The 25,067-nt window shown below is 43.1% G+C and overlaps 1 protein-coding gene across 1 annotated transcript in view; it reads left to right on the top strand.

The window, feature by feature from the left end:
• The first annotated feature begins 580 nt into the window (after window positions 1-580).
• Window positions 581-25,067, top strand: part of NUDT12 (nudix hydrolase 12) — a 40,375-nt gene continuing 15,888 nt past the window's right edge. The window contains 8 exon segments of the mRNA XM_030193451.1: window positions 581-643; window positions 4,497-4,627; window positions 15,647-15,759; window positions 15,762-15,830; window positions 15,833-15,857; window positions 19,885-20,326; window positions 20,328-20,481; window positions 22,368-22,535. Of these exon segments, the coding sequence (XP_030049311.1) occupies window positions 4,542-4,627; window positions 15,647-15,759; window positions 15,762-15,830; window positions 15,833-15,857; window positions 19,885-20,326; window positions 20,328-20,481; window positions 22,368-22,535 (1,057 nt within the window). The 5' untranslated portion in view covers window positions 581-643; window positions 4,497-4,541.

Here is a 25,067-nt window from a genome sequence, read left to right as displayed (position 1 = left end):
AAAAATATAAAATTATGGCAACGGAAAATGACAACAAATGAAAGAACAAGCATGAGGATACAGAGAAAGCACAACCCTCTTTAACTGCTCAGAGTGAGGTAGTGCTGTCACATTAACAGTAAACGGTAATGTGACAGTGCGCTTCTGTAGCTCCAACTTTACAAAGTTAAGATTCCCTCCAGTGTGCCCACTATATTTTCTTTCCACCTTTCTTCTGCATGTCTATGTGAATATAATACCGGAGCTTTGCAAAAAATAGCATATACAGATTCATGACAGTCCATCTTGCTGTTTTTCTTTTTTATGATCTTTTCTCTGGACTGCCAAATAGCTGCTTTTCCAATATTACTATGCATCAAAACAGTAAGCCAAGTCTCTTTACCATGTAATACTACTATGCAGAAGTTAGAGAAAAACTGCAAGGCAAACAAAAAAAAACAACCCGTGCCTTCCTTACTTCCCCAGCAGCGAGCCAATAAAAGTGTGGGCTCTCCATTCTGATGTCATCACCTAAGGGACGTCCCTTTTTATGACGTAAAGAGGGGGTGGGGTTATTAGACGTAGAAGAGAGAGAGAAACCCTTTGCTGAGTTTGCTCGTTTGTTTCTACAGTAGGGAAGAGATATCAAGAGATCTTCCGCTGAGTAAGTAAAAAGCGGAAGTTTCTGATCGTCTTTACACACAGTCAAGTGCTGTTAAAACTCGGCTATCTACAACTGTTGTGGTTTCCATACAGAAAGAAATGGTTGAATATGCTGCGAGCAGCCACCTCCGGTTAAGATTCAGTATGAGAAATGGAAACAAGGTAAGGAAGCACTGTGTCACAGGACTAAGGGCTTAAAATCAGTGAAAGCCTGTTCTATACAGAATTGTTTCTGAAAGCTTGTGTTGACAGCATGTTTGCTAGTTTCTGGTCTGTGCACATAGCAGTTTTGGAAGCCCATATACTACAAACTATTCAGCAAAAGGCTTTCTATATAAGAGGCACGTTTCTAATACTGACAGAGGTGCCAACCCTGCCCTGGCTACTCAGTCCCCAATGCTCAAAACTCTGGTGCTATGCCGACATAGCGCTGTAAAAATATTGCTGGATGCAAATATAGGCACGCTCATAGCATTGAGCATTAGTTCGGCGGGAGGATAGTGCTGGAGCATGCGCAGAAGCGTTCCGCGGTAAGCTCAGTACCTGTGCACATGTGCCTGATTAAAAAAAACCTGAACATGAAGCAAACATTGGTGTCTGTTTTCTGTATCCTAAAAGCATTTTTAATTTTTCTAGCTTGTACGCTTATATTTAGACACATGAAACAGACGCCAGTGTGTGCTTTCACTGGGCATTTTTTTTACATGGACCATTTAAATTTAAGCGCAGGAAACAGACATCAATATCGCTTGGGTCTGCCGTTTCTTATGACCAGCGCTTAAGGGCTTGCACGAGCTTCCTTCTGCTACAAAAAGCAATCAGAACCAGCAGATTTTGCAGAAAGAATCATGAGACAGACTCTCTTCCACACCCTAATGCCTGTTCCAACCTGGTGTTATTTTTTGCAGCAGTAAGGCAATTTTGTTTCAGGCATTATTTTGTGAGCATTGGGGAGGAATACAAAATGACCTCATTTACATGAGTTTGACTACAGTTGCATGGTCACTATTGCCTGGAGCACTTGTTTCCCATGCTACAACGCCCACTGAACATTCTACACAGGTAATGCAGGTGCTAGTATGGTGCTAATTACCTGTAGTGCCTGCATTTACTTTTGAGCATCATCCATAGACAATTCACCCCTTGGATCAGTGGGTTTAAAGGCTTGATTATGGTACATTCCTTCATATTCTTCCCTCAGACCCTGTATTACAGACTTCATTTAGATTAGGTGTTGGGTAATCACTGTGTTCCTTTTTATAATACTGTAAGTTTTTCACCATGATTTGTGTACATTTTAAGTGATACTTGAAGTAAATTTCCACTGTTTTTTTATTTCAGTGCTCATTATTTGCAATTTTCATAAACGCATTGCTTCTAGGCAAGGTCATTTCTAAAAATACAGCATGTACTGTGAGCAGGGCAGTAAATAAAGTGCTTCTCTGGCAGCTGCTTCACTCTTGTAATGTAGACTTCTTTTTTTTTCTGATGGCATCCTACGCTTCAATATTGGAAGCCATGTAGGTCTGATGCGGCAAAGCAACCCTGTCTAGCTGCAGCTGATGTGAGGGCTCATATGTTTACTATCAGGGAAAAAACTGAATGGAAATGGTGTGCATGAGATAACTACGAAAAGAACACCGCTGCCGGCATCAGGTTTGCATCCGGATGCCTCTACGGCTTCTGGAATAATGTTTTCTTAATAGATAAAATTTAAATTTCTGGTTACAGTAAGAAAACCGTTTGTTCGGTAAAAACCAAACATTGCCCTCCAAAGTAAGAACCTCATTTGAGCTGTCAAACATGGAGGTATCTTGGGGCAGAACTGCTTTTGTGCATTAGGACCTGGATGGCTGGGAAGAGAAGAAGGAAGGTGAGAATGTGTTCCTCAGAGGAAAAGAAGAGAGCTCAGAAAGAAGAGAACTGGAGTTCTTGCTGGGAGCTAGAGACAAACTGGGAGTGGAGGGTGGAGGCGGGGGATAGGTATAGTTGGGGAGCTTGCGAGGGGGGACTGAGTACATAAGTATTGCCATACTGGGAAAGACCAAAGGTCCATCAAGCCCAGCATCCTATTTCCAACAGTGGCTAATCCAGGTCACAAATACCTGGCAAGATCCGAAAAAAGTACAAAACATTTTATACTTCTTATCCCAGAAATAGTGGATTTTCCCCAAGTCCATGTAATAATGGTCTATGGACTTTTCCTTTAGGAAGCCATCCAAACCTTTTTTAAACTCCACTAAGCTAACCGCCTTTACCACATTCTCTGGCAATGAATTCCAGAGTTTACTTACACGTTGAGTGAAGAAAGATTTTCTCTGATTTGTTTTAAATTTACAACATTGGAGCTTCATCGCATGCCCCCTAGTCCTAGTATTTTCGGAAAGCGTAAACAGACTCTTTACATCTACCCGTTCAACTCCACTCATTTTATAGACCTCTATCATATCTCCCCTCAGCCACCTTTTCTCCAACCTGAAGAGCCCTAGCCGCTTTAGCCTTTCCTCATAGGGAGGTCGTCCCATCCTCTTTATCATTTTCGTCGCCCTTCTCTGCACCTTTTCTAATTCCACTATATCTTTTTTGAGATGCAGCGACCAGAATTGAACACAATATTCGAGGTGCGGTCGCACCATGGAGCGATACAAAGGCATTATAACATCCTCATTTTTATTTTCCATTCCTTTCCTAATAATACCTAACATTCTATTTGCTTTCTTAGCCGCAGCAGCACACTGAGTAGAAGGTTTCAACGTATCATCAACGACGACACCTAGATCCCTTTCTTGGTCCGTGACTTCTAACGTGGAACCTTGCATGACGTAGCTATAATTCATGCAAGGTTCGTGAGGGTAAAGAGAACAGGAAATAGAGGGAAATGAACCTGGAGGATGAGATGAGAGAATTGGGGGCAGAGAAAGACAGCTGGGGTGTGTCTATTCTGCTAAGAGCAGCAGAGAAAGCTTGCAGTTGAGCCTAGTGGGGGAGAGATGAAGTCAAGGAAGGTTTTCATACCCAATTACATTATGGATACTGAGAGCTCACGAGGGATGTTCAGGAATAAGATTGCTGGGAAGGGTGAAGTCTAATATGGAGAAAGCTGACAAGGCATCAGGCTTAAAGCAAAAACAACAACAACAAAACCCTTACAAATAAAGAATTTAAGACTCTTGTGCACAAAATTCTGAATTTTTAATTTTTCTGCACAGAATTCCCATAGGACTAAGATTAGGACACAGGTCACCATACCTTTCCTGCTACCTTTCAGCAGCTGGCAACAAGAGGACAGAGATTGGATTTAAGCAGCAACCCTTCCTTCCCAACTTCTTGAACAAGAAGTGGAAAACAGCCAGTAGGACAAATAAATAAACAGAGGAAATTTCACTCTATTCCATCTCCTCTCACACTTTCCTCAAGGCCAACAGCCACAAAGAGCATGAATGAGAATAAAAAAAGTGTTGTAATTTTTATGGTTTGAGGATTTGTTTGTATATTGTATGAAGGTCTGTCTGGCCGGACTGATGCTCAATGATGTCAAATCCTACCAGGTACTTGTATCCTGAATTGGCCACTGTTGGAAAAAGGATACCGGACCTGATTGACCTTTAGGTCTGACCGAGTATGGCAGTTCTTATGTGCTGTCCCCTTTTCCTCATTGGCATTACAGTATCCTGAATGCAACCTGGTAACAGAGGTTTGGCACAAATCTGATATCCAGTGTAAAGAGACTACAACCTGTGGCACTGTGCAGCACATACCACAGTGCCCCTGTTTCTCCTCTTCGGATGTTGATAGTGAACTCTTGAAGGAGCACTCACAACTCCCACATAATGTTTCCCTCCTCTTTTCTCTAGCTCAGGATCTTTCTTATCTGCCACCCAACTCCAGCAGGGTTGTGAATGTATGGAGCAGGCTGCCAGTGGAGGCATGCATTCAAGAAAGCATTGGTTAAACACAGAGGACCCTTAGCTGTGGGGAAACAAAGGTAAAACCTGATACAAAGCAGAACTTGAAGTACAAAAGGAAAATGGGTAGATAAGAGGAGTCGTGCAGCCCCTTCAAATATATTATTTAATGAGAGCTGGCATTAGATGCATTCAAACATGGCAATTGCTATGGGTCCCCATACTATAGGGGTCCCAAAACCTGCTGAAACCTGAAGGAGGCACAGCCTTTTAGCAGGCTTTGGGACCTCCTCCCCAGTTTTTGCCCTGGGCCCAGCCTACCATTGGCCATGTGTTTGATTATGCTTTTATTTTGGTTGACAGGTTAAGCCTCCTGGTTTGGTTACAGATGGAATGTATTTGTATTCCCAACAGAATCAGATGGCTGACAGGGCCAGTACTAGAAATGTAGCCACAGAAAATTGTTGAGTTTCCCTTCAAGAGATCTGTCCTCCCACCGTTACCTCACTGGTCAGAAGGAGCCCTCCCCAGTTCGGGAAACTGCATGATTACAAATGGGTCACAATATAGTATACTAGTGTAGCCACTAGAAGAACCTGCCAAATAAGAAAAGCAGAAAAACACAGAAACAAGTGTGTCTGTGAACAAGGCTGGCAGGCAGTATTGAAAAGTTTATTTAACTTAATATAATAGCAAGTACCAACAGTGCACTTAATTCTTTGAAGCACAACCAGTCAAGGAACAACAAGATTCTCCAATATAGTACATTTATATAAAGTATTAGTTGTCCTCTCTGTTCTTCCCACATTATCCTTAGTCTCACCTTTAGGCAGGTGTGTAACTGTACTGGTGTCTGCTGGAAGTTCCAGAAGGATCTGTGGGGCCTGGTCTGGCCCTGCTGCTCTGTTGTCCCAGAGCTCTACCTCTCTGGCTAGCTCCCCTGCTGAACCATTTTTCCTCCTGGAGGGGTTACTGCTTCATCACCTCTATGCTTTGTACATCCCCTTCTACTTGCTAGGGTCACTGTTCCACTGTCTCTCAGCCACAGAGCTTTGCAAACTTTTCTCTATGCAATTACATTGTAACATAGTAAATGACGGCAGATATAGACTGTCTGCCCAACAAGATAAACTCATTTTACATGGTATGTGATACTTTATATTTGTTCATTTGTTATATTTGTATCCCACATTTTCCCACATTTTTGGAGGCTCAATGTGGCTTACATAGTACCGTAAATGGCGTTAGCCGATTCTGGTATGAACAAATACAAAGTATGAACAAAACAAGGTATTAACAAATACAAGTAATATTCCGATAGGATGAGGTACATGTACGGTAAATACAGTTGGGGGAACTTAGAGAGGGAGAGGAAGAGTTAGGATATGTTCATTACGATCTTTGGTTACGTTATGTCGCAGGTGTCTAGATATGTTATGTTGGGTCGGTAGGGTATGCTTTTCTGAATAGGTCTTTTTAGTGCTTTCCGGAAATTTAGGTGGTTGAGCATAGTTTTTACTACTTTTGGTAGTGCATTCCATAGTTCCATACCTGAGTTTGATTTGTCCTTGCCATTCTCAGGGCACAGACTGTAGAAGTCTGCCCAGCATTGTTCTTGTACTAAAAGTTCAGAAGCTAACATTGAAGCCCCTTAAAATTTACACTCCAGCCCATCCATGTATATTCAGTTACAATCGGGGTGTAGACCATAGAAGTCTGCCATCGCTGGTTTTGCTCCCCAATTACCAGCGTTGCCACCCAGTCTCCGCTAAGATTTCATAGATCCATTCCTGCTATCCCACGCATGTTTGAATTCCATTACCTTTTTCATCTCCACCACCTCCCGCGGGAGGGCATTCCATGTATCTACCACCCTTTCCGTGAAAAAATACTTCCTGACATTACTCCTGAGTCTGCCCCCCTTCAACCTCAATTCGTGTCCTCTAGTTCTACCACCTTCCCGTCTCCAGAGCACTCTACCAAAACCCTCATCCACACCCTTGTCACCTCTCGTTTAGACTACTGCAATCTGCTTCTTGCTGGCCTCCCACTTAGTCACCTCTCCCCTCTCCAGTCGGTTCAAAACTCTGCTGCCCGTCTCGTCTTCCGCCAGGGTCGCTTTACTCATACTACCCCTCTCCTCAAGACCCTTCACTGGCTCCCTATCCGTTTTCGCATCCTGTTCAAACTTCTTCTACTAACCTATAAATGTACTCACTCTGCTGCTCCCCAGTATCTCTCCACACTCGTCCTTCCCTACACCCCTTCCCGTGCACTCCGCTCCATGGATAAATCCTTCTTATCTGTTCCCTTCTCCACTACTGCCAACTCCAGACTTCGCGCCTTGTGTCTCGGTGCACCCTACGCCTGGAATAAACTTCCTGAGCCCCTACGTCTTGCCCCATCCTTGGCCACCTTTAAATCTAGACTGAAAGCCCACCCCTTTAACATTGCTTTTGACTCATAACCACTTGTAACCACTCGCCTCCACCTACCCTCCTCTCTTCCTTCCCGTTCACATTAATTGATTTGATTTGCTTACTTTATTTATTTTTTGTCTATTAGATTGTAAGCTCTTTGAGCAGGGACTGACTTCCTTCTATGTTTGTGCAGCGCTGCGTACGCCTTGTAGCTCTATAGAAATGCTAAATAGTAGTAGTAGTAATAGATTAATACCTTTCAAATATTTGAACGTCTGTATCATGTCACCCATTTCTCCTTTTCTCCAAGGTATACATGTTCAGGTCAGCAAGTCTCACCTCGTACGGTTTGCAATGCAAATCTCATACCAGTTTGTAGCTTTTCTTTGCACCGCTTCAATTCTTTTTACATCTTTAGTAAGATACGGCCGCCAAAACTGAACACAATACTCCAAGTGGGGCCTCACCAGCGACTTGTAGAGGGGCATCAGCACCTCCTTTCTTCTGCTGGTTATGCCCCTCTCTATGCAACCTAGCATCCTTCTGTCCGTTGCCTTGTCGCATTGTTTCTTCACCTTCATATCCTCTGACACCAACACCCTAAGGTCTCTCTCCTGAGTCGAGTGTACTGATCTCTCCCCTCCTATTCAGTATCTCTCTTTTGGGTTTCTGCACCCCAAATGCATCACTCTTCACTTCTTGGCATTAAATTTTAACTGCTGGATGCTCGACCATACTTCTAACTTTTGGAGATCCCTTCTCATTGTTTCTACTGTCTCCAGGGTATCCACTCTATTGGCTATCTTTGTGTCATCTGCAAAAAGGCAAATCTTTTTTTCCAATCCTTCAGTAATATCTCTCACAAATATATTAAACAAAATAGGCCCCAGCACTGACCCCTGTTGAGCTCCACTTCTCACCTTCCTTTTCTCCGAGCGGATTCCATTTACCACCACCCATTCTATACCTATGGGCTTTTATTTAGCATGCACTAATTCCTTTAATATGCTTTAAGGTGTGTTAAGGCCATAACACTGCTTGATGAATTCCCCCCCCCCCCCCCCCAATGACAGCGAACTGAGGGTCTGACTGAGGAGGGAGGAGAAGGGGAACAGGTAATTAAAAAGGGACAAGACAGAGGGTGGGGGGAATGAGACATGGTGTAGATCGCAGTTGCACCATGACTGTCTGCCCCACCCTCGCGTGAAACGTCATGACGTCGAGGGCGGAGCCACGGAGGACCAATCAAACAACACGAACAATGCTAGCCAACCGGACGACACGGACCGATACATAACACGCATGAAGAACCAATCTTCGGCACATCTTCTCTCGCTCTCCCCCGGCACTTGCTAAGTCCTCCGGTATCGCAGGCAGCCGGCTGTCACGCTGCAGGTGGAGGGGTGAGTATGAGACGTGGCAAAGGTGCTGCTGGGTCCGGCGTGCTGACCTCACTGCGCCCCCATCACTGGACCATTTCTTTGGTTTTCCCGCGGCTGTCCAATTTACCCAATGCAGCACCTGCTTCTGACTTCTCAAGCCCTTCACCTCTCACTACATACATTTTTTTGGGGGGGGGGGAACCCCTAACCCTACTACTACTACTATTTAGCATTTCTATAGCGCTACAAAGCGTACGCAGCGCTGCACAAACATAGAAGAAAAACAGTCCCTGCTCAAAGAGCTTACAATCTAGTAGACAAAAAATAAAGCAAACAAATCAATGTGTAGAGGAAAGAGGAGAGGGAGGGTAGGTGGAGGCGAGTGGTTACAAGTCAAAAGCAATGTTAAAGAGGTGGGCTTTCAATCTAGATTTAAAGATGGTCAAGGATGGGGCAAGACGTAGGGGCTCAGGAAGTCTATTCTAGGCATAGGGCGCAGCAAGACAGAAGGAGCGAAGTCTGGAGTTGGCAGTAGCGGAGAAGGGAACAGATAAGAAGGATTTATCAAGGAAAAGGAGTGCACGGGAAGGGGTGTATGGAAGGACGAGTGTGGAGAGATACTGGGGAGCAGCAGAGTGAGTACATTTACAGGTTAGTAGAAGAAGTTTGAACAGGATGCGAAAACGGATAGGGAGCCAGTGAAGCGACTTGAGGAGAGGGGTAGTATGAGTAAAGCGACCCTGGCGGAAGACGAGACGGGCAGCAGAGTTTTGAACCAACTGGAGAGGGGAGAGGTGACTAAGTGGGAGGCCAGCAAGACGCAGATTGCAGTAGTCCAAATGAGAGGTGACAAGGGTGTGGATGAGGGTTTTGGTAGAGTGCTCAGAAAGAAAGGGGCGGATTTTACAGATGTTGTAAAGAAAGAAACGACAGGTCTTGGCGATCTGCTGGATATGAGCAGAGAAGGAGAGAGAAGAGTCAAAGATAACCCCAAGGTTTCGAGGTGAGGAGACAGGGAGAATGAGAGAGCCATCAACAGAAATAGAAAACGGGGGAGCGGGGAGGTGGGTTTGGTGGGGGAAAATGAGAAGCTCAGGTTTGGTCATATTTAATTTCAGGTGGCGTTGAGACATCCAGACAGCAATGTCAGACAAGCACGCTGAAACTTTGGTTTGGTTTGGTTTGGATGCAACCAAAAGCTAACGAAGTCCGCTTTTATGAATGCCTATCTATACCCCCAACTAATTGTCACGTATAAAGGTCATCGGTAGAGCCATAGAAGACAGAAAGGCAATTTTGGAGAATGAGTTCTTCTCTAATTTCATTTCTGCACACACAACATGTGTCTTGCAGGTCCTGAGACCTAGGAAGGGAAGGTCCTGAGACAAGAGGGGGGGAAGGAGGGCCCCTAAGACCACACAGGGGGGGAAGGAGGGGGGAAGGGGGGTCCCTAAGACTAGAGAGGGGGGAGGTCCCTAAGAACACAGAGAGGGGGGAAGGGGGGTCATCAGACCACAGGGGAGAGGGTCCTGAGACTTGAGAAGGGGGAGAGGGGAGGACACTCACTGTCTCACATACACACTCGCACACACTCATTCTCACATACACACACTCTCTCACAGACACACTCGCACCCACTTCCACTCTGTCACACACACACACACACTTGCACATTCACTCTCTCACACACAGTAACTCTCACAGACACTCTCTCAAACATACACACTCCAAGGAAAACCTTGCTAGCGCCCGTTTCATTTGTGCCAGAAACAGGCCTTTTTTACTAGTGTATGTATATATATATATATATATATATATATATATATATATATATATATATATATATATATTTGTGCATGGCATTCCCCAGGTGTAAGTTTAAGATATATACCACCATAGAGTTTCTAAGCCTTCTCCACTTTTCAGCAGTTGGCAGCAAGGGCACAGAGATTAGATTGAAACAGCAAACTCTGCTCAACAAGAAATGGGAAAATAGCTGCTAGGACAAAAAATTAAGAACCTCTTTTATCAAGCCACGCTAGTGGTTCCCAAGTGGCAATGCCGACAGAGCCCATGGGCTTTGTCAGCATTACCAAACCAGAGCCGCTAGTGCAGCTTGATAAAGAGAGGCCTTAAAAGAGGAAGCTTCACTGTACTCCACACCCTCCCACCCCCGTCTCAAGAAGGGGAGTTTAATTGATTGGCTACAGACAAGTGCAGGACGGTAATATAGGGGTGGGGGGGTGGAAGGAATGGGGACTCATTCAGATTCAGCTGAGTGGTTGCAAGAAACCAAGAATTGAAGCTGGAAAGCAGCCAGACAAAGCAGGCTAGTTTTTAAGTTAATGGTTAAGCCTTTCTGCCACAGCTTGCAAGATTTTGTCTCTGTCCTTTGTCAGTGACAGTTTTTTTTCCTCTGTGATTCTCTCTGTCGTTATTATTGATTTTTGAGTATTTGAACACACACATTGTACAAGGGGTCTGTCAGGCCAGACTGATTCGCAGTGACGTCAAATAGCTAGTGATTCAGCTATGCCATCCCCTTTCCTTCTGTAGGACTACGATATCCAGAGGTCTGTCTGGTAACGGAATCTCAGGACAAGTCCAAAGTCCAGGAGTATGGAGACTGCAACCTGTTGCATTCTGCAGTACACGCCGCAGAGCCTTGTAAATCCTCCGTGTGCCCGTTTCTCCTCATCAAGGGTGTTGATAGCGAACTATTAACAGAATATACGTAACTCCTGAGTATGTCTCCTTTTACATTTCTCTAGCTTGGGATCTTATATATATAACCAATCTCCTTTACTTTCTGCAAATGAACCACATGTGATACTGTTGATCAGAAAGTCATGTGAGGGCTGGTGAAGCATGTGCTGTGGTGACAGTGAGTGGGCTTCCGTCTTTAGCTTTAAGCTGTGTTTGGCTGATTGCAGAGTGTGCTTAGATTCGGTATTAAGCAACTTGCCTGCTAATGTGTTGTCTGACAGGTATTGCTCTGTTTGTCACATTCCAACACAGTGAGGGGGCAGCGGTCATACTGCACCTCTGTCGTAACCCGGCCTGCATCTGCTCACAGTCTCTTCTGTACCTAATCTAGGTGTTCTGAACAAGTTCTAGAAGCATTGTCATGCATGGTATTGTGGAAGGAGGGGGGTTCTAGAACTAATCTTATGGCCTGAGGCAGAGAGGGTGATTACTTCAGTAGTAATGGACTAAAAGAAGTTTTCTGCACAAGGTTGTAGATGCATGGAACAGCCTTCCAGTGGAGGCACACATTCAAGAGTGCATGGGCTAAACACAGAAGAGCCTTAGCTGTGGGGAACCAAAGGTAAAGCCTGATTTCAAGCAGAACCTGTAGAAGAATAGGAACATGGGCAGGTTAGGGGTGTGCTACAATATTGCAGTAGGGTTTAGGTTGGGAATTCAGCTCATGGCAGTCTATTTGTTTTGTTTGTTTTTTTTAACACCAACCACTGTGGGCGTTTTATACCATCTTCAGCTCACAGATGGATAATCTATTCAGCTCTAGAATTTTCTGATATAAAGCAGAATTTGTAGCTCCATCAGTGCTGCAAAGCTGTACATTTCCTGATATGGGAAAGCAGCCCTCATGCTGCTGCAGATATGAGAGTTATGCAATTGCTATCAAGAGAAAAAAATTGAGTGGGAATGGTATTCCTGGGACGATAGCTAGTAAGAAATCAGTCTCTATAAAGAACATGTGCCTATATGTGGAAGCCTGACCCCTGGCGGTAATACCATGATATTACCAATAGAGGTCTTGGTGGCCAGATCAGATTTGACTGAGACACAAGGTGGGACCAAGGGCATCGCTCCCACCGCACTAGACACCAGGAACCCCCAGAAAGGTCAGGGGTAAGGGGCCTGCTGAAGTTGGGTCATTTTTGAGGGTGTTGAGCCCTGGGTGAATTACCCCAAGGGGAGGAGGTCACATGCCGCATTCTTGCCCACAATTAAGATCCTCCCTTGCTAGGGATGAGGCTGCTTTGGAGGTATTTCAGTGCGATTAGGGAGGATCTGTGGGGAATCAAGTGCTACTGGTACAGGACTGTAATGGGAGGGTGCCACTGAGGTGAAGTTCCTGGGGGGGGAGTTGTCAAGGAGGTGTTCCTCAGAGGGTCCATATGCCAAGAGAAGGAGTTGCTCAGGAGGTCCTCTAACAGTGCAGGAGTAAGCAGTCATCATGGTGAGGGCTTTATTGGGGGACTTCAGGTGGTAGGAGGAGCTCTTTCAGAAAGCTGTCCTACATCTTTGTGTTGGGTAGGGAGGAATGTATATTTTTTTAAATCCCAGGTGTAGTTTTCCAAAATAGTTGCTCCCTCTGGATGTGGAGAGGCTTAGGTGTTCAGCCCTGTTCCTAGTTTACAAGAGTTTTTTATATTTGGCAGATCCTAATAATATGGGATGTGTGAATTTTTTTTTTTGTTACATTTGTACCCCGTGCTTTCCCACTCATGGCAGGCTCAATGTGGCTTACATGGGGCAATGGAGGGTTAAGTGACTTGCCCAGAGTTTCAAGGAGCTGCCTGTGCCTGAAGTGGGAATTGAACTCAGTTCCTCAGTTCCCCAGGACCAAAGTCCACCACCCTAACCACTAGGCCGCTCCTCCACTCCCCTCTTCATGTTGTATCTAAATTTTCCTCTAAATGTACTACAAAATAACTTGGAAACATAGAAATATTACGGCAGATAAAGACCAAATGGCCTATCCAGTCTGCTCTTCCTCAGTAACCACTAACGCTTCCTTTTCCTAAGGGATCCCACATGCCTGTCCCACACTTTCTTAAATTGTGACAGTCCTCATCTCCATGACTTCCACTGGGAGGCCATTCCATGTGTCCACCACCCTTTCCATGAAAGAGTGTTTTCTTAGATTCCTCCTAAGTCTGTTTCCTCTTAACTTCATCCTATGCCCTCTCATTCCCCCTGTACATTAATGCCACTGAAGTATTTAAACATCTCTTATAATATCCCCTCTCTCCCGCCTCTCTTCTATCATATACATGTTGCGGTTCGTAAGCCTGTCCCTATATGTTTTATGACAGAGACTGCTTACCAATTTTGTAGCTGCCCTGTGGACCAACTACATCCTGTTTATATCTTTTCATAGATGTGGTCTCCAGAATTGCATGCAATATTCTAAATGGGGCCTTACCAGAGACTTATACAAGGGCACTATCACCTCTTTTTTTTTCCTGCTGGTTACCCCTCTCCTTGTGCACCCAAGCATCCTTCTGGCTTTCACTGTCGCCTTTTCTACCTGTTTGGCCACCTTAAGGTCATCAGACACAATCACAAACCAGCCCCTCTCTTCTTTTGTACACAGAAGCACTTCGCCCCCTTTATTGTACTATTCCCTTGCATTTTTGTAACCCAAGTGAATGACCCTGCATTTCTTGGCATTAAATCCTAGTTGTTAATTATTTTTTGCCATTCTTCAAGCTTCGCTAGATCCTTTTTCATGCCATCCATACCCTCCAAGGTGTCCACCCTATTACAGCGTTTGGTATTATCCGCAAAGAGACAAACCTTACCAGACAGTCCTTCCGCAATATCACTCACAAAGATGTTAAAAAGAGCTGGCATTAGGACCGGACCCTTCGGTACTTCACTGATAACATCTCTTTCCTCAGAGCAAGCTCCATTAACCACGGCCTTCTGTCTCTTTCCATTTAACCAGTTTTTAACCCAGTCAGTCACTTTAGGTCCCATACCAAGGGCATTCCGTTTATTTATCAGTCGCCTGTGTGACTTAAAAAGAGAGTTCATGATTTGGGTTTTCTCAGTTCAAGATGATGATGTCATGATTCTCCATGCAGTTTCTCATCCCATTGCAGGTAGTATTCTGGTATACAGCCAGCTGAAAGTGTGGTGAGCACAGATATGTGGGATATTTGTAGGAGTGTAAATTATACATAAATCATAGGTTGTTCTTTTTAAAATTTTCTCTTTTATAGTATCAATCACTGTCTCAGATGCATAATAGATATGAGAGCTTCTGTTGCAAACTTGACCAAGAAGAACTGCATTGCTCATGGAGTATGACATTCAGACTGAAGAAAGATTGGAAGAATATATATGTTTTATGAGAATTCCTTCATAGGGTCTATGGGAGCACTGAACTCCCTCTAACCCTGAGTACCTGTGTGGCATATATTAATAATTTATTGCACCAGTTTATTGACTTTCAATATAAAATGTGTAAATAATAAAATAAAGTCCACATCTTAGTCCCTGATTCAATATAAGTAAAGATGGTTACTGATTACTGAATAAACATGTGATTCTTTAGCCCTAGAACACTGCTGTCAGCACTTTACAAAAAAAAAACTTTTATTTTATAAAAATTACAGCTTATTTGTTTCTTATTTACCGTAAAAGTTCTATATTTTGTAGTTTTGGGTTAAGGGAGCAGGTGTCTTTTATATAGATTCTCACCCCCCCCCCCCCCCCCCCCCCCAGTTATCCCCAGGATGGGTAATTTTTGAAGGTATTTCCATAGGTAAACCAGTGCTTTTATAGGATTGTTCACCTTTTGTCTAGATAAAGTTATGTGTATATAGCCTGTGTAACTTTACCTGTAGGATGGGGAAGTTTTCCTGAAGGTGAAGTTAGGACAGGGTTTGGAAATATATGCATACTTCTGTGTTTTCAACATTCTGCGTGCATTTTACCTCAAAAAGATTGTGTGCAGCAAAAAGCAGGTGTGAATGTGTGCACGTGATTTTCCTGGAATAATAGTGCAGAAAAAATGTATGTATTTTTTGCTGTGAAAATCTGTCAGAAGTCCACATAGTGAAAAATCATTTGCATGCTTTTCACTAGGGGGTCCTTTTACTAAGCTACGGTAAAAAGGGCCCTACGGTAGCGGCAGGGGCCATTTTTCCTGTGCGCCAGTGCCCTTTTTACCGCAGCGGGTAAAATGCCCTCCCAAAAAAAGTGGCCATATGGTAAGGTAACCCTTACTGCGTGGCCATGCAGTGGGAAGCACTTACCGCCACCCATTGAGGTGGTGGTAAGGGCTGCCATGGTAATCCGGCGGTAACCAGGCAACACAAGGCAATGCCCAATTACTAGCGGGTTAGCGCCATGCCTCAGTAAAAAAAATTCTGGAGCGCCAGAAATGGCACACACTCCAGCCGGAACTACTGCTGAGCCAGCGGTAGTTCCAGATTAGCAAGTGGTAAGCCCGCATTGGGCTTACCACGGCTTTGTAAAGATCTGTTAGTAAGTTGCAAAGAACATTTTAAAAAAATCAAATGCTTTTTTGCTTTAGAGTGAACAATATGTCAGAAACGCAGAAGAACCCCAAGCAAGAAATGGCTTCCCAGCTTCACAATTCAGCAGCAATTGGAGACAAAGCACGGCTGTCAGCACTGCTCAGTCACTCTCTTCTCTTATTGACGAAGCCACTGAGAATGGCTGGACTGCGCTTATGTACGGCGCCGATGGACACTTTGATGTGTACAGATGCTACTTGAGAAGGGGTAAGAGAGGCCATTTTATTCTTTCAGTTTCTGCTACCACTCCTTGTGTACACTACAGATCTGCTGCATTTTGCAATAACAAAGACCACATGCTTGATTTACCATTTCATTTCGAGAATTTTTTATTTTTTTTTACATTTATCTGCAAGTCTTTATTGACCATTTTGTTTCATTGTGTGTAACTTTTCTTGATTGGGTTATGTAAAATATAGAAATGGAACTCTGAGAAAATAACTGAAACTATAAGATGCAGTCAAATTGGAGTCTTCGGGAGGGCGGGGCGAATAGAACTAGTCATAATGAGCAGAGAAGAGCAAGATGTGGAGTGAGTTCTTTTCTATGCAGTTTTTTGTTCAAGCTGAATAGAATCATATTGGTGCTAGACATAAGGCAGAGAAAATAATTTTAGATTTTGTCTTCAATTTGGTGTTTAAACAGGATACATCAGTGATATGTTGTGCATAGATGCACAGTTATAGTGGAAAGGCAGTAATTCTGGTCCTTGATAAACACTCTTCGTTTAGTATGGTAAAGACTGACCCAAACCATTGGCAGAAGAACTGTTGGAGGCCATATTCCATTCTCAGACCTGACTTCTGCTCATTGGGTGGTGATAGCTAGAGCAGTACACAGGTGATGTCACAACACTCATTAGGGAATCAGAGCCATTGCATAATAGTAACAGGTATTAAGCAGGATCAGGATTTACCCTGCACCAGAGTCTGAGGAGAGCTGGGTTTATGGAAAAGACTAAAGATCTTTAATTCAATAATCTGGGCCAAGGTTAGGGACAGAGATTATCTTGCGAAAAAATTATATAAAAGTTTCTTTTCTTGATTTTTGTTTTATTTAGAATGGTTTTATTTGTGAGTGGAATATACTGTGTATATAGTTGATTTTCTTTTGTAATCTACTTAGAATATAGACTAAGGAGCCCTTTTACTAAAGTGCAGCAAAATTTGGTTTAAAGCTTTTTATTGGCGAGACTTTCCTGCACACTAAGCCAGATTTAACGTGACACTGTTTTGGGTTGAGATTTGTTTTTTGTTTTTTTTTGTTTTTTTGCAGGTCAGATGATAATGTTCCCAATAGTATGCGGTACCTGCAAAAGAATTAATGTAGGAGCACTTACTGCCTTTTATTTGGGAGGCGCTAAGTGCTCCCACATTAACTCTGTGTTTCCAGTTAGCGCTTGCAAATCAGAACGTGCTAGCTGGATAATGTGGGAATACTCACTTCCCAAATTTTTCAGAAATCGTTAACATGCAGGTTACTACGCATTAATGCTTCAACACATTTGTGCAGTAGCTTGTTGATGCACACTAACCATGCATTAAGGGTTTAGCACCCTTTAATAAAAGGGCCCTAAACAAATTATTGAAGGAAGGGTTTAAAAACAATGAAAAACTCAAGGAATCAAAAAATATTGCAAAAGTATCTTCCTTCGAAGACATACAGAAGAGAATGACTTCAAATATGATAAAAATCTTCCTTTAGCTTTGGTACTTTTATTAATTTTAACTGAAATGCATATGTGCGCCACTTTCAGTATTACATTGTTGCACAGGGATTGCCTCAGTTCCTAGTTTTATGTGTAGCTGGTAAGATGTATGTCCTTGGCATAATCATCCGTTTTTTAAGTGTTTCTGCATAGAAATCACCCCTCTCTCTCTCTCCCCCCCCCCCCCCCCCCCCCCGGCTATTCCTTACTTAGGGCCCTGTTTACTAAGGTGCGTTAGCATTTTTAATGCACCTACAAATAGCGTGCACTTTAACTGTGTAGGCGCCTATAGGGATATTGTAGGCGCATACATGGTTAACACACGTAAAGATGCTAAAGCACCTATAACGCTGCTTAGTAAACGCCCTTAGGGTTATTCAGTTGAGTTATTTGATTTTTGCCTCTGTCATCTTTTCAGTTCTATGAGTAGAGGAGTAACCTAATGGTTAGAGCAGTGGTCTGAGAACCAGGGAAGCCAGGTTCAAATTCCTTTGCTGCTCCTTGTGATCTTGGACAAGTCATTTCACTCTCCATTGTCTCAGGAACAAACTTAGATTGTGAGCCCTCCGGGGACAGGAAAGTACCTACTGTACCTGAATGTAACTTGCCTTAAGCTACTGCTGAAAAAGACATGCTAAATTCAGCATATAATCTCTTCCCTTTCCTTCCCTCATGTCCCAAAAGAGGGTCCACAGTGGCTTAAAAAATACAGGCAGTGCAGCAAGTCTGTATCCAGGACAAATCAGTTAGTGCATACCATAGGAGCCAACTTTTCAAAATGGAAGCCCAATGGAAATAACCCCTCCCTGGACACATACAAGGAATTTTCTCAATATTGGGAGTGCTCAAGCACCCACAGAGTCGGCTCCTGTGGTGCATACAGTGTTGGGGCCCTTAACACAAAGATTCTGCATACTAAGTGTCAGCTTATGACACATAGAGGTCTTTGTGGCTGTGAAGAGCTAAAGGAATGATCCACATTTATCAGCACTGGAGACACCAGACCTGGGGGATGCATCAGGGAAACCTTAATCTCCTTTGACATCAAGCATTGACAGAATGCATTAGGATTGGACATCAACTGATAAAACTGTCCATAGAAGTCAGTGGATTTTGCCTCTTTCATACTGGCATCTAAAGCTACTGATGTCATGCATCAAATGGAGGTGACGATGCACTAACTTAGCATTGTGCTTCAACAAGGAGCTTCAAGAGCCCAGATATTGAAGGCTATCATCTTTGCCAAGTACCTCTGGAGCCTCCTGTTATGTCTTGGGGTTCTCCCCACCGATGAAAGTTCTGTTTGAGCTACTAGGCTCCTGTGAGCTGAATTACCTTAAATGGAAGGTCATATTTTGATCGCAGTCACTTTGATATGTAAGTCAGTGAGCTCAAGGAGTTAATGACATATCCACCCTACAAAAATGTTTTAACAATACTATAATTCTTAGTATGCACCCAAGTCTGTGCTTGAGGTAGTACTTAATTTCCACCTTAACCAATCATTTACCCTGCCAACATGCCTTGCACATTTTGGATTGCCAAAGTGCTTTAGCATTCTAGCTGGAGTGACTGAATCCCTTAGAAAGTCCAGTCAGCTTTTTTGATTCTTCGGGTTTTGTTTTTTTTAATCCAATAAGCATAGGATTGCCAAACAAACACTATCTAATTGACTAGTGGACTTCACTCCTTCACTTATGCCTGAGTTGGCCTGAGTTTAATGGACCATATCATGGCTTCCAGTGTCGGAGCTTTGGCTGCATCAGTAGCTCATTTAAAACAGACGTCTGTAGAGATCTGCAGGACTGTGACACAGACTTCAGTCTATACATTGACATCTCGTTATTATCTGTAAAGGGATTCTCAACAAGAGAGTTGGGTCAGTCTGTTCTTTGAAGATTTCAATCCAACTGCCCCACCACCGCCACCCCATTTCATTTTTTTATGATTTGCAGGTTGCCTGTTTAAAAGCATGTTTGTGTCTGCCTGTTAGAAGTCTGAATTATACCATTTCCCCTCTTTTTTTTTTTTTTTTTTTGTTAAATGCAACCTGTAATTAGGTAGTCCTATTTGTGAGGCCATTCTATCCTGCTACCCTTTGGAGTAAACCAGGTTATTTACCTATGGCAAATGTCCTCCATGGACAGCATGATAGAAGTCCTGACATAACCCTCTTGCCTCCCCTTGAGTTATATTCCATATTCAACTATTAAAAAAACTGTTAGACAATCCTGCATTATGGCGCATTGCTGGAAGTGGCACACATGCACAATCCAGTTAAAAATGATATAAAGTACCAAAACTAAAGGAAGCTTTTTCCCATATAGATTCTGTCAGATGACATCATTCATTTATGTGGACTTCTATCCTGCTTTCCACTGCGAACACCTGTTATGGGTAAGTAACTTGGTTTTCATGCAGTGGCGATAAAAGTGTAATTAGAATCTCTGTCATATGGGTAACATTTTACTGGAAAAATGAGATTTTTCTTCTTGCCTGCATGACAATTATTGTTCTTGTTTATAGGTGTGACAGATTCCTTGCCAACAAATCAGGCCAAACTGCACTGGACATTGCTAAGTTTTGGGGCCATAAACACGTGTCTGACTTACTGTCCAGCACTAAGGGTGGACCAAAACCCTGGTTTCTACTTAATGCAGCAGAGGGGACCGAAAATTACTTTGGCAGCTCTCTTTTGGACAGAAAAACTGAGAAGAGAACAGATGCTGCTTGGCTAGAGGCAAAACAAAATCAGAGCACTACGGTTTATATTCTTTTTTCAAAATTACACCCAATGGTTAGCTCGGGGGGAGATGAAGAAAATTCAGAACAGCCAAAAGTCAGACTTTGTAGGTTGCGTCATGAAGATCTCAAGGAGTATTTGTCTCAACCTGAAGAGGTTTTTCTGATATTTCTTGGCATTGAAAAGCAGACTGATAGCAAAGTGTTGGAATCCCATGGAAGGGGCCAGTCTTACAGAAGAACTGGAGGATCAGATGGTTGCCTGGTTTGCTGTCAATGAGACAATATTTTCTGCTGAACAATTTAGTCAAAAGCATGGCAGCTGCCACTTTCTTCAGCCTCCAATGCCGCAACTTCTATTGCTTAGCCAAGAGGAATCAGGTAACGTATCAGAAATATGAGGTGTAGCCATAAGAGTGATGGAACACTGTGAGCAACCCATTGTTTCCTTGCTAAACTTTCTTTTAGTTTAGTTGATATTTGATCAAGAAATCTCTGCCTGTCAAAGGTAGGCCTGGGATGCCGACAGGAGGAGAGGGTTAGGGACCTGGCCCGGGGGGGGGAATCAGATTCAGGGAAAGGGTAGACTCAGACGAGGTGAGGGCATCTGCTTCTCCTTTTGTGGGTCCTGGCTGATGTTCAGCTGGGGCTTGCATAATTGTCTAATGCAGGTCCCAGCTGAATATCGGCCTGGACCTGCATAAGATCTGGCAACCAGCATTTGCCAGGATGACCCCAGATATTCAATACTAATATGCTAGTGCCTGGACATGGCCCAGCACAGAGCCAGCGGAACGCAATAAGCAGGGTATGCATGGCAGGAGGGTGCCAACTTTCGAGGGGCGCCAGAAACTGCCGTGCTTATCCATTCGTTGCGTTACGCTCCACTGGCCACTGCCGCACACTACAGCCCTCTCAAGATCTACCTTGATCCTTGAAGGCCACCCTGGTGGTGTAGTGGCCATTTTGAAAACATGGTGGTGCCGCCCACAGCACAGAAGAGCAAAGCGGAGATGGAGTAGCGGCAGCAGGCAGGAAAGAGTGGGATTCTTTCCTACCCTCGCAGAGGGCACTACACCACCAGGGCAGGCCCTTCAAGGTAGGACTGTAGTATGCAGCAGGGGGATGGCAGTATTACTACGGCGGTGGGGGCAGGTTTTGGCACAGTATAAGTCATCACAAGGACAAAATATAAGAAAACCAGTGGACTTCATTAGAGGCTTATAGCCCATTTAGTTATGTTTAAGCAAATGAGAGATCTGCATGAAAGAAAATATTTATTTGTATTATTTTGACTTATGAAAACAACTCGTCCCTGAAACATGCTCAAAACAGAATAATCCATGTGTACAAAAGGGATATGGTGTAGATGTGATTCCATGGGCCCCAATGAAAGGAGAATTTATTTTTATTTCCAATTTTTATAACACCAGGTTTCCCAAGGCAGATCAGTAAACAGGATATCCTCACTGAAATTTGGCCATGTATTATTATATTGTATAGAACAGTGTAGAAAAAGGAGCACAAAATATCACCTTTATTAGCACTGTTTCCACCAGCTACAATAATTTTTTTAACAGTTTTATTGATATTTAATTTTATTTCATGATATTTATATCTACATATGGAAGCTTTCAAATAAATTAAAAAGCTGTTGAGTAAAAAAAACGCTTTTGTTCTTCACCTTTTAAGGCACTGCACTGAAAAGGGGGTGGGAGAAGAGAGAAAGGAGATGCTGGACTGGAGGGGTTGGCACCAGAGACCCTAGCACCGGACCTGGCCCAGCATTGAATATTGGGGTCTAATTCTGCCCGCTGTATGTTTTAAAAATAACTCTGACTTCCGCCAGCTGAACATTGACCACACACAAGTATATATATATTCCGGTCAATATTCAGCTGGTGGAAGTCAGAGAAGAAAGATATGGCAATGACAGGAGCATTCAGGGCATAAATGGACAGAAAGAAACTTTTTTTCAGTGTAAAGGAAATTTCAGAACCAAAAGTGCATAGACTGAATAACGTTAGAAAATATATAAATATATTTCTTCATGGAAAAGGTGATGGATATAATGATGGATATCTGGAATAGGGATTCAAAAGAAAGCAGTAAAGGCATAAACGGTAACAGGACTCAATAAATCATGTGATGAGCACAGGTTATTATTCATTGCTAAGAAGGGTAGGGCAAAGCAAGTTGAGCAGACTAGATGGCTCTTGTAATCCTTATCTGCTGTAAAAATTTGTGATTTGTTTCCTCTTTTGTAGGAGTAGTAGCACAAGCAAGATCTGTTCTCGCTTGGCACAGTCGATATCGATTCTGCCCAACTTGTGGAAGTGCAACAAAGATCGAAGAGGCAGGGTACAAAAGGACCTGCTTAAATGAAAACTGCTCCAGTACTCGGGGCATTCATAATACGTGCTACCCAAGAATTGGTAAGTAGACTTTTCATGTCTTCTGATGCATTTCATTTATTATATTTAGATATCCCATTTGATATTTCAGTTCATGCTTATACTTAATCAAATAAGTATTTCATTATAGGTTCTGATGATGGCTGTCTTTTAGATAGGTTTTCTTCGTACTCATTGTAAGTGTGAGCCCACTAGGGACAGACCCAGCACCTGTAAGATGAAACTGTAAACCGTTTATTTTTTTTATTTATTGCATTTGTATCCCACATTTTCCCACCTATTTGCAGGCTCAATGTGGCTTACAGAGATTTGTTATGGCGTTGCCATTGCCATTCCAAGTTATCAGATACAATTGGTAATACAAAGAGATAAGTATGATACAATGAGTTGGTACAGAGATTTGTTTTGGCATTGCCAATCAAGGTTATTAGATACATATGGTGATATAAAGAGATTAAGGATAAGAAAGAAGTTTTAGGAAAATAGATATTGAAAGATGACTTTCAGACTGGGCTGGGTTGGTGAGGTGATATATTTAAGCTAAGGGCCCTCTTTGTAGGCCTTGTTGAAGAGATACGTCTTCAGAGCTTTACGAAAGTTGGATATTTCATCGATTGACTTTAGGTCAACTGGTAGTGCATTCCATATCTGTGTGCTCATGTAGGAGAAGGAGGTCGCATGTGTAAGCTTGTATTTTAGGCCTTTACAGCTGGGGAAGTGTAGATTAAGAAATTTTCGGGATGATCTTTTGGCATTTCTGGGGGGCAGGTCCACAAGGTTTAACATGTATGTCGGGGCGTCTCCGTGTATGATTTTGTGTACAATTGTGCAGATCTTGAATGTGTAAACATTCTATGGATACATCTGTCTTTTTACATCCACAAACTCTTCAGACTTTTTATCTACGCCATACCTCAGATTAAGTCTAAGCGGTATATAAATACTGAAATGAAAAAAAAAGTGAATGAATGGTGAATTTTCCATAACTTCTGAGCAGCAGTTCTAAACCATGAGGGGGGAATTTCTAAACATGGTTCCTATATGAAAAGTATTTTAAAAAGTCTATTTTATATAAAGGCTACAATGTCACCCATTCCTCTAAAACTCAATTATATTGTAAACTCTGATACATCACCTCGTTTGCAGGGGGACAGGGGGAGGGGAAAGGTCCTTGCAACAATATCGATGGTTAAGCACTGAACAATATCACGGCCATAAAGTCTATGGACTTTTCCTTTAGGAAGCCGTCCAAACCTTTTTTAAACTCTGCTAAGCTAACCGCCTTTACCACATTCTCCGGCAGCAAATTCCAGAGTTTAATTTCACGTTGAGTGAAGAAACATTTTCTCTAATTCGTTTTACATTTACTACTTTGTAGCTTCATCACATGCCCCCTAGTCCTAGTATTTTTGGAAAGCGTAAACAGACGCTTCACATCTACCCGTTCAACTCCACTCATTATTTTATAGACTTCTATCATATCTCCCCTCAGCCACCTTTTCGCCAAGCTAAAGAGCACTAGCTGCTTTAGTCTTTCCTCCTAGGGAAGTCGTCCCATCCCCTTTATCATTTTCGTCTCCCTTCTCTGCACCTTTTCTAATTCAACTATATCTTTTTGAGATGCAGTGACCAGAATTGAACACAATATTCAAGGTGTGGGCGCACCTTGGAGCGATACAAAGGCATTAAAACGTCCTCATTTTTGTTTTCCATTCCTTTCCTAATAATACCTAACATTCTATTTGCTTTCTTAGCCGCAGCAGCACACTGAGCAGAAGGTTTCAGTGTATCATCAATTGGTCTGTGACTCCTAATGTGGAATCTTGTATGATATAGCTATAATTTGGTTTCTCTTTCCCACATGCATCACTTTGTACTTGCTCACATTAAACGTCATCTGCCGTTTAGATGTCCAGTCTCCCAGTCTCGTAACGTGCTTTTGTAATTTTTCACAATCCTCCCGTGATTTAATGACTTTGATGGAGGAGAGAGAGGCGATATGCTGGACATGCAAGGAGGGGGAAGAGGAGACATGCAGGACTTGAATGGAAGAGAGGAGAGGGGAAGAGGAGAAAGGCTGGACATGGATGGAAGGGAGGGGAGAGAGGAGACATGCTGGACATGGATAGAAAGAGGTGAAATGCTGGACTTAGAGGGGAGGGAAGAGAGGAGAAATGTTATGGACAGAAGAGAGGGGAGGTGAGAGAGGAGAAATGCTGGACATGGAAGGAGGGGAGGGGAAGGGAGAGAGGTGAAATGCTGGATCTGAAGGGAAGGAGAAGGAAGAGAGGAGAAATACAGGACATGGATGGAGGGGGAAGATAAGAAATGCTGGACATTGATAGAGGGGAGGAGAGGGAAAAGAGAGAAGAAATGCTGGACATGGATAGTGGGGAGGAGAGGGGATATACAGGACATGGATGGAGGGGGGAGATAAGAAATGCTGGACATGGATAGAGGGGAGAGAGAGGAGAAATGCTGGGCATGGATAGAGGGGAGAGAGAGGAGAAATCCTGGCCATGGATAGAGAGGAGAAATGCTGGACATGGATGG

Source organism: Microcaecilia unicolor, chromosome 2, assembly GCF_901765095.1.
Source record: "Microcaecilia unicolor chromosome 2, aMicUni1.1, whole genome shotgun sequence".
NCBI classification, from domain to species: domain Eukaryota; kingdom Metazoa; phylum Chordata; class Amphibia; order Gymnophiona; family Siphonopidae; genus Microcaecilia; species Microcaecilia unicolor.
This window is presented reverse-complemented; position numbering and strand designations above follow the sequence as displayed.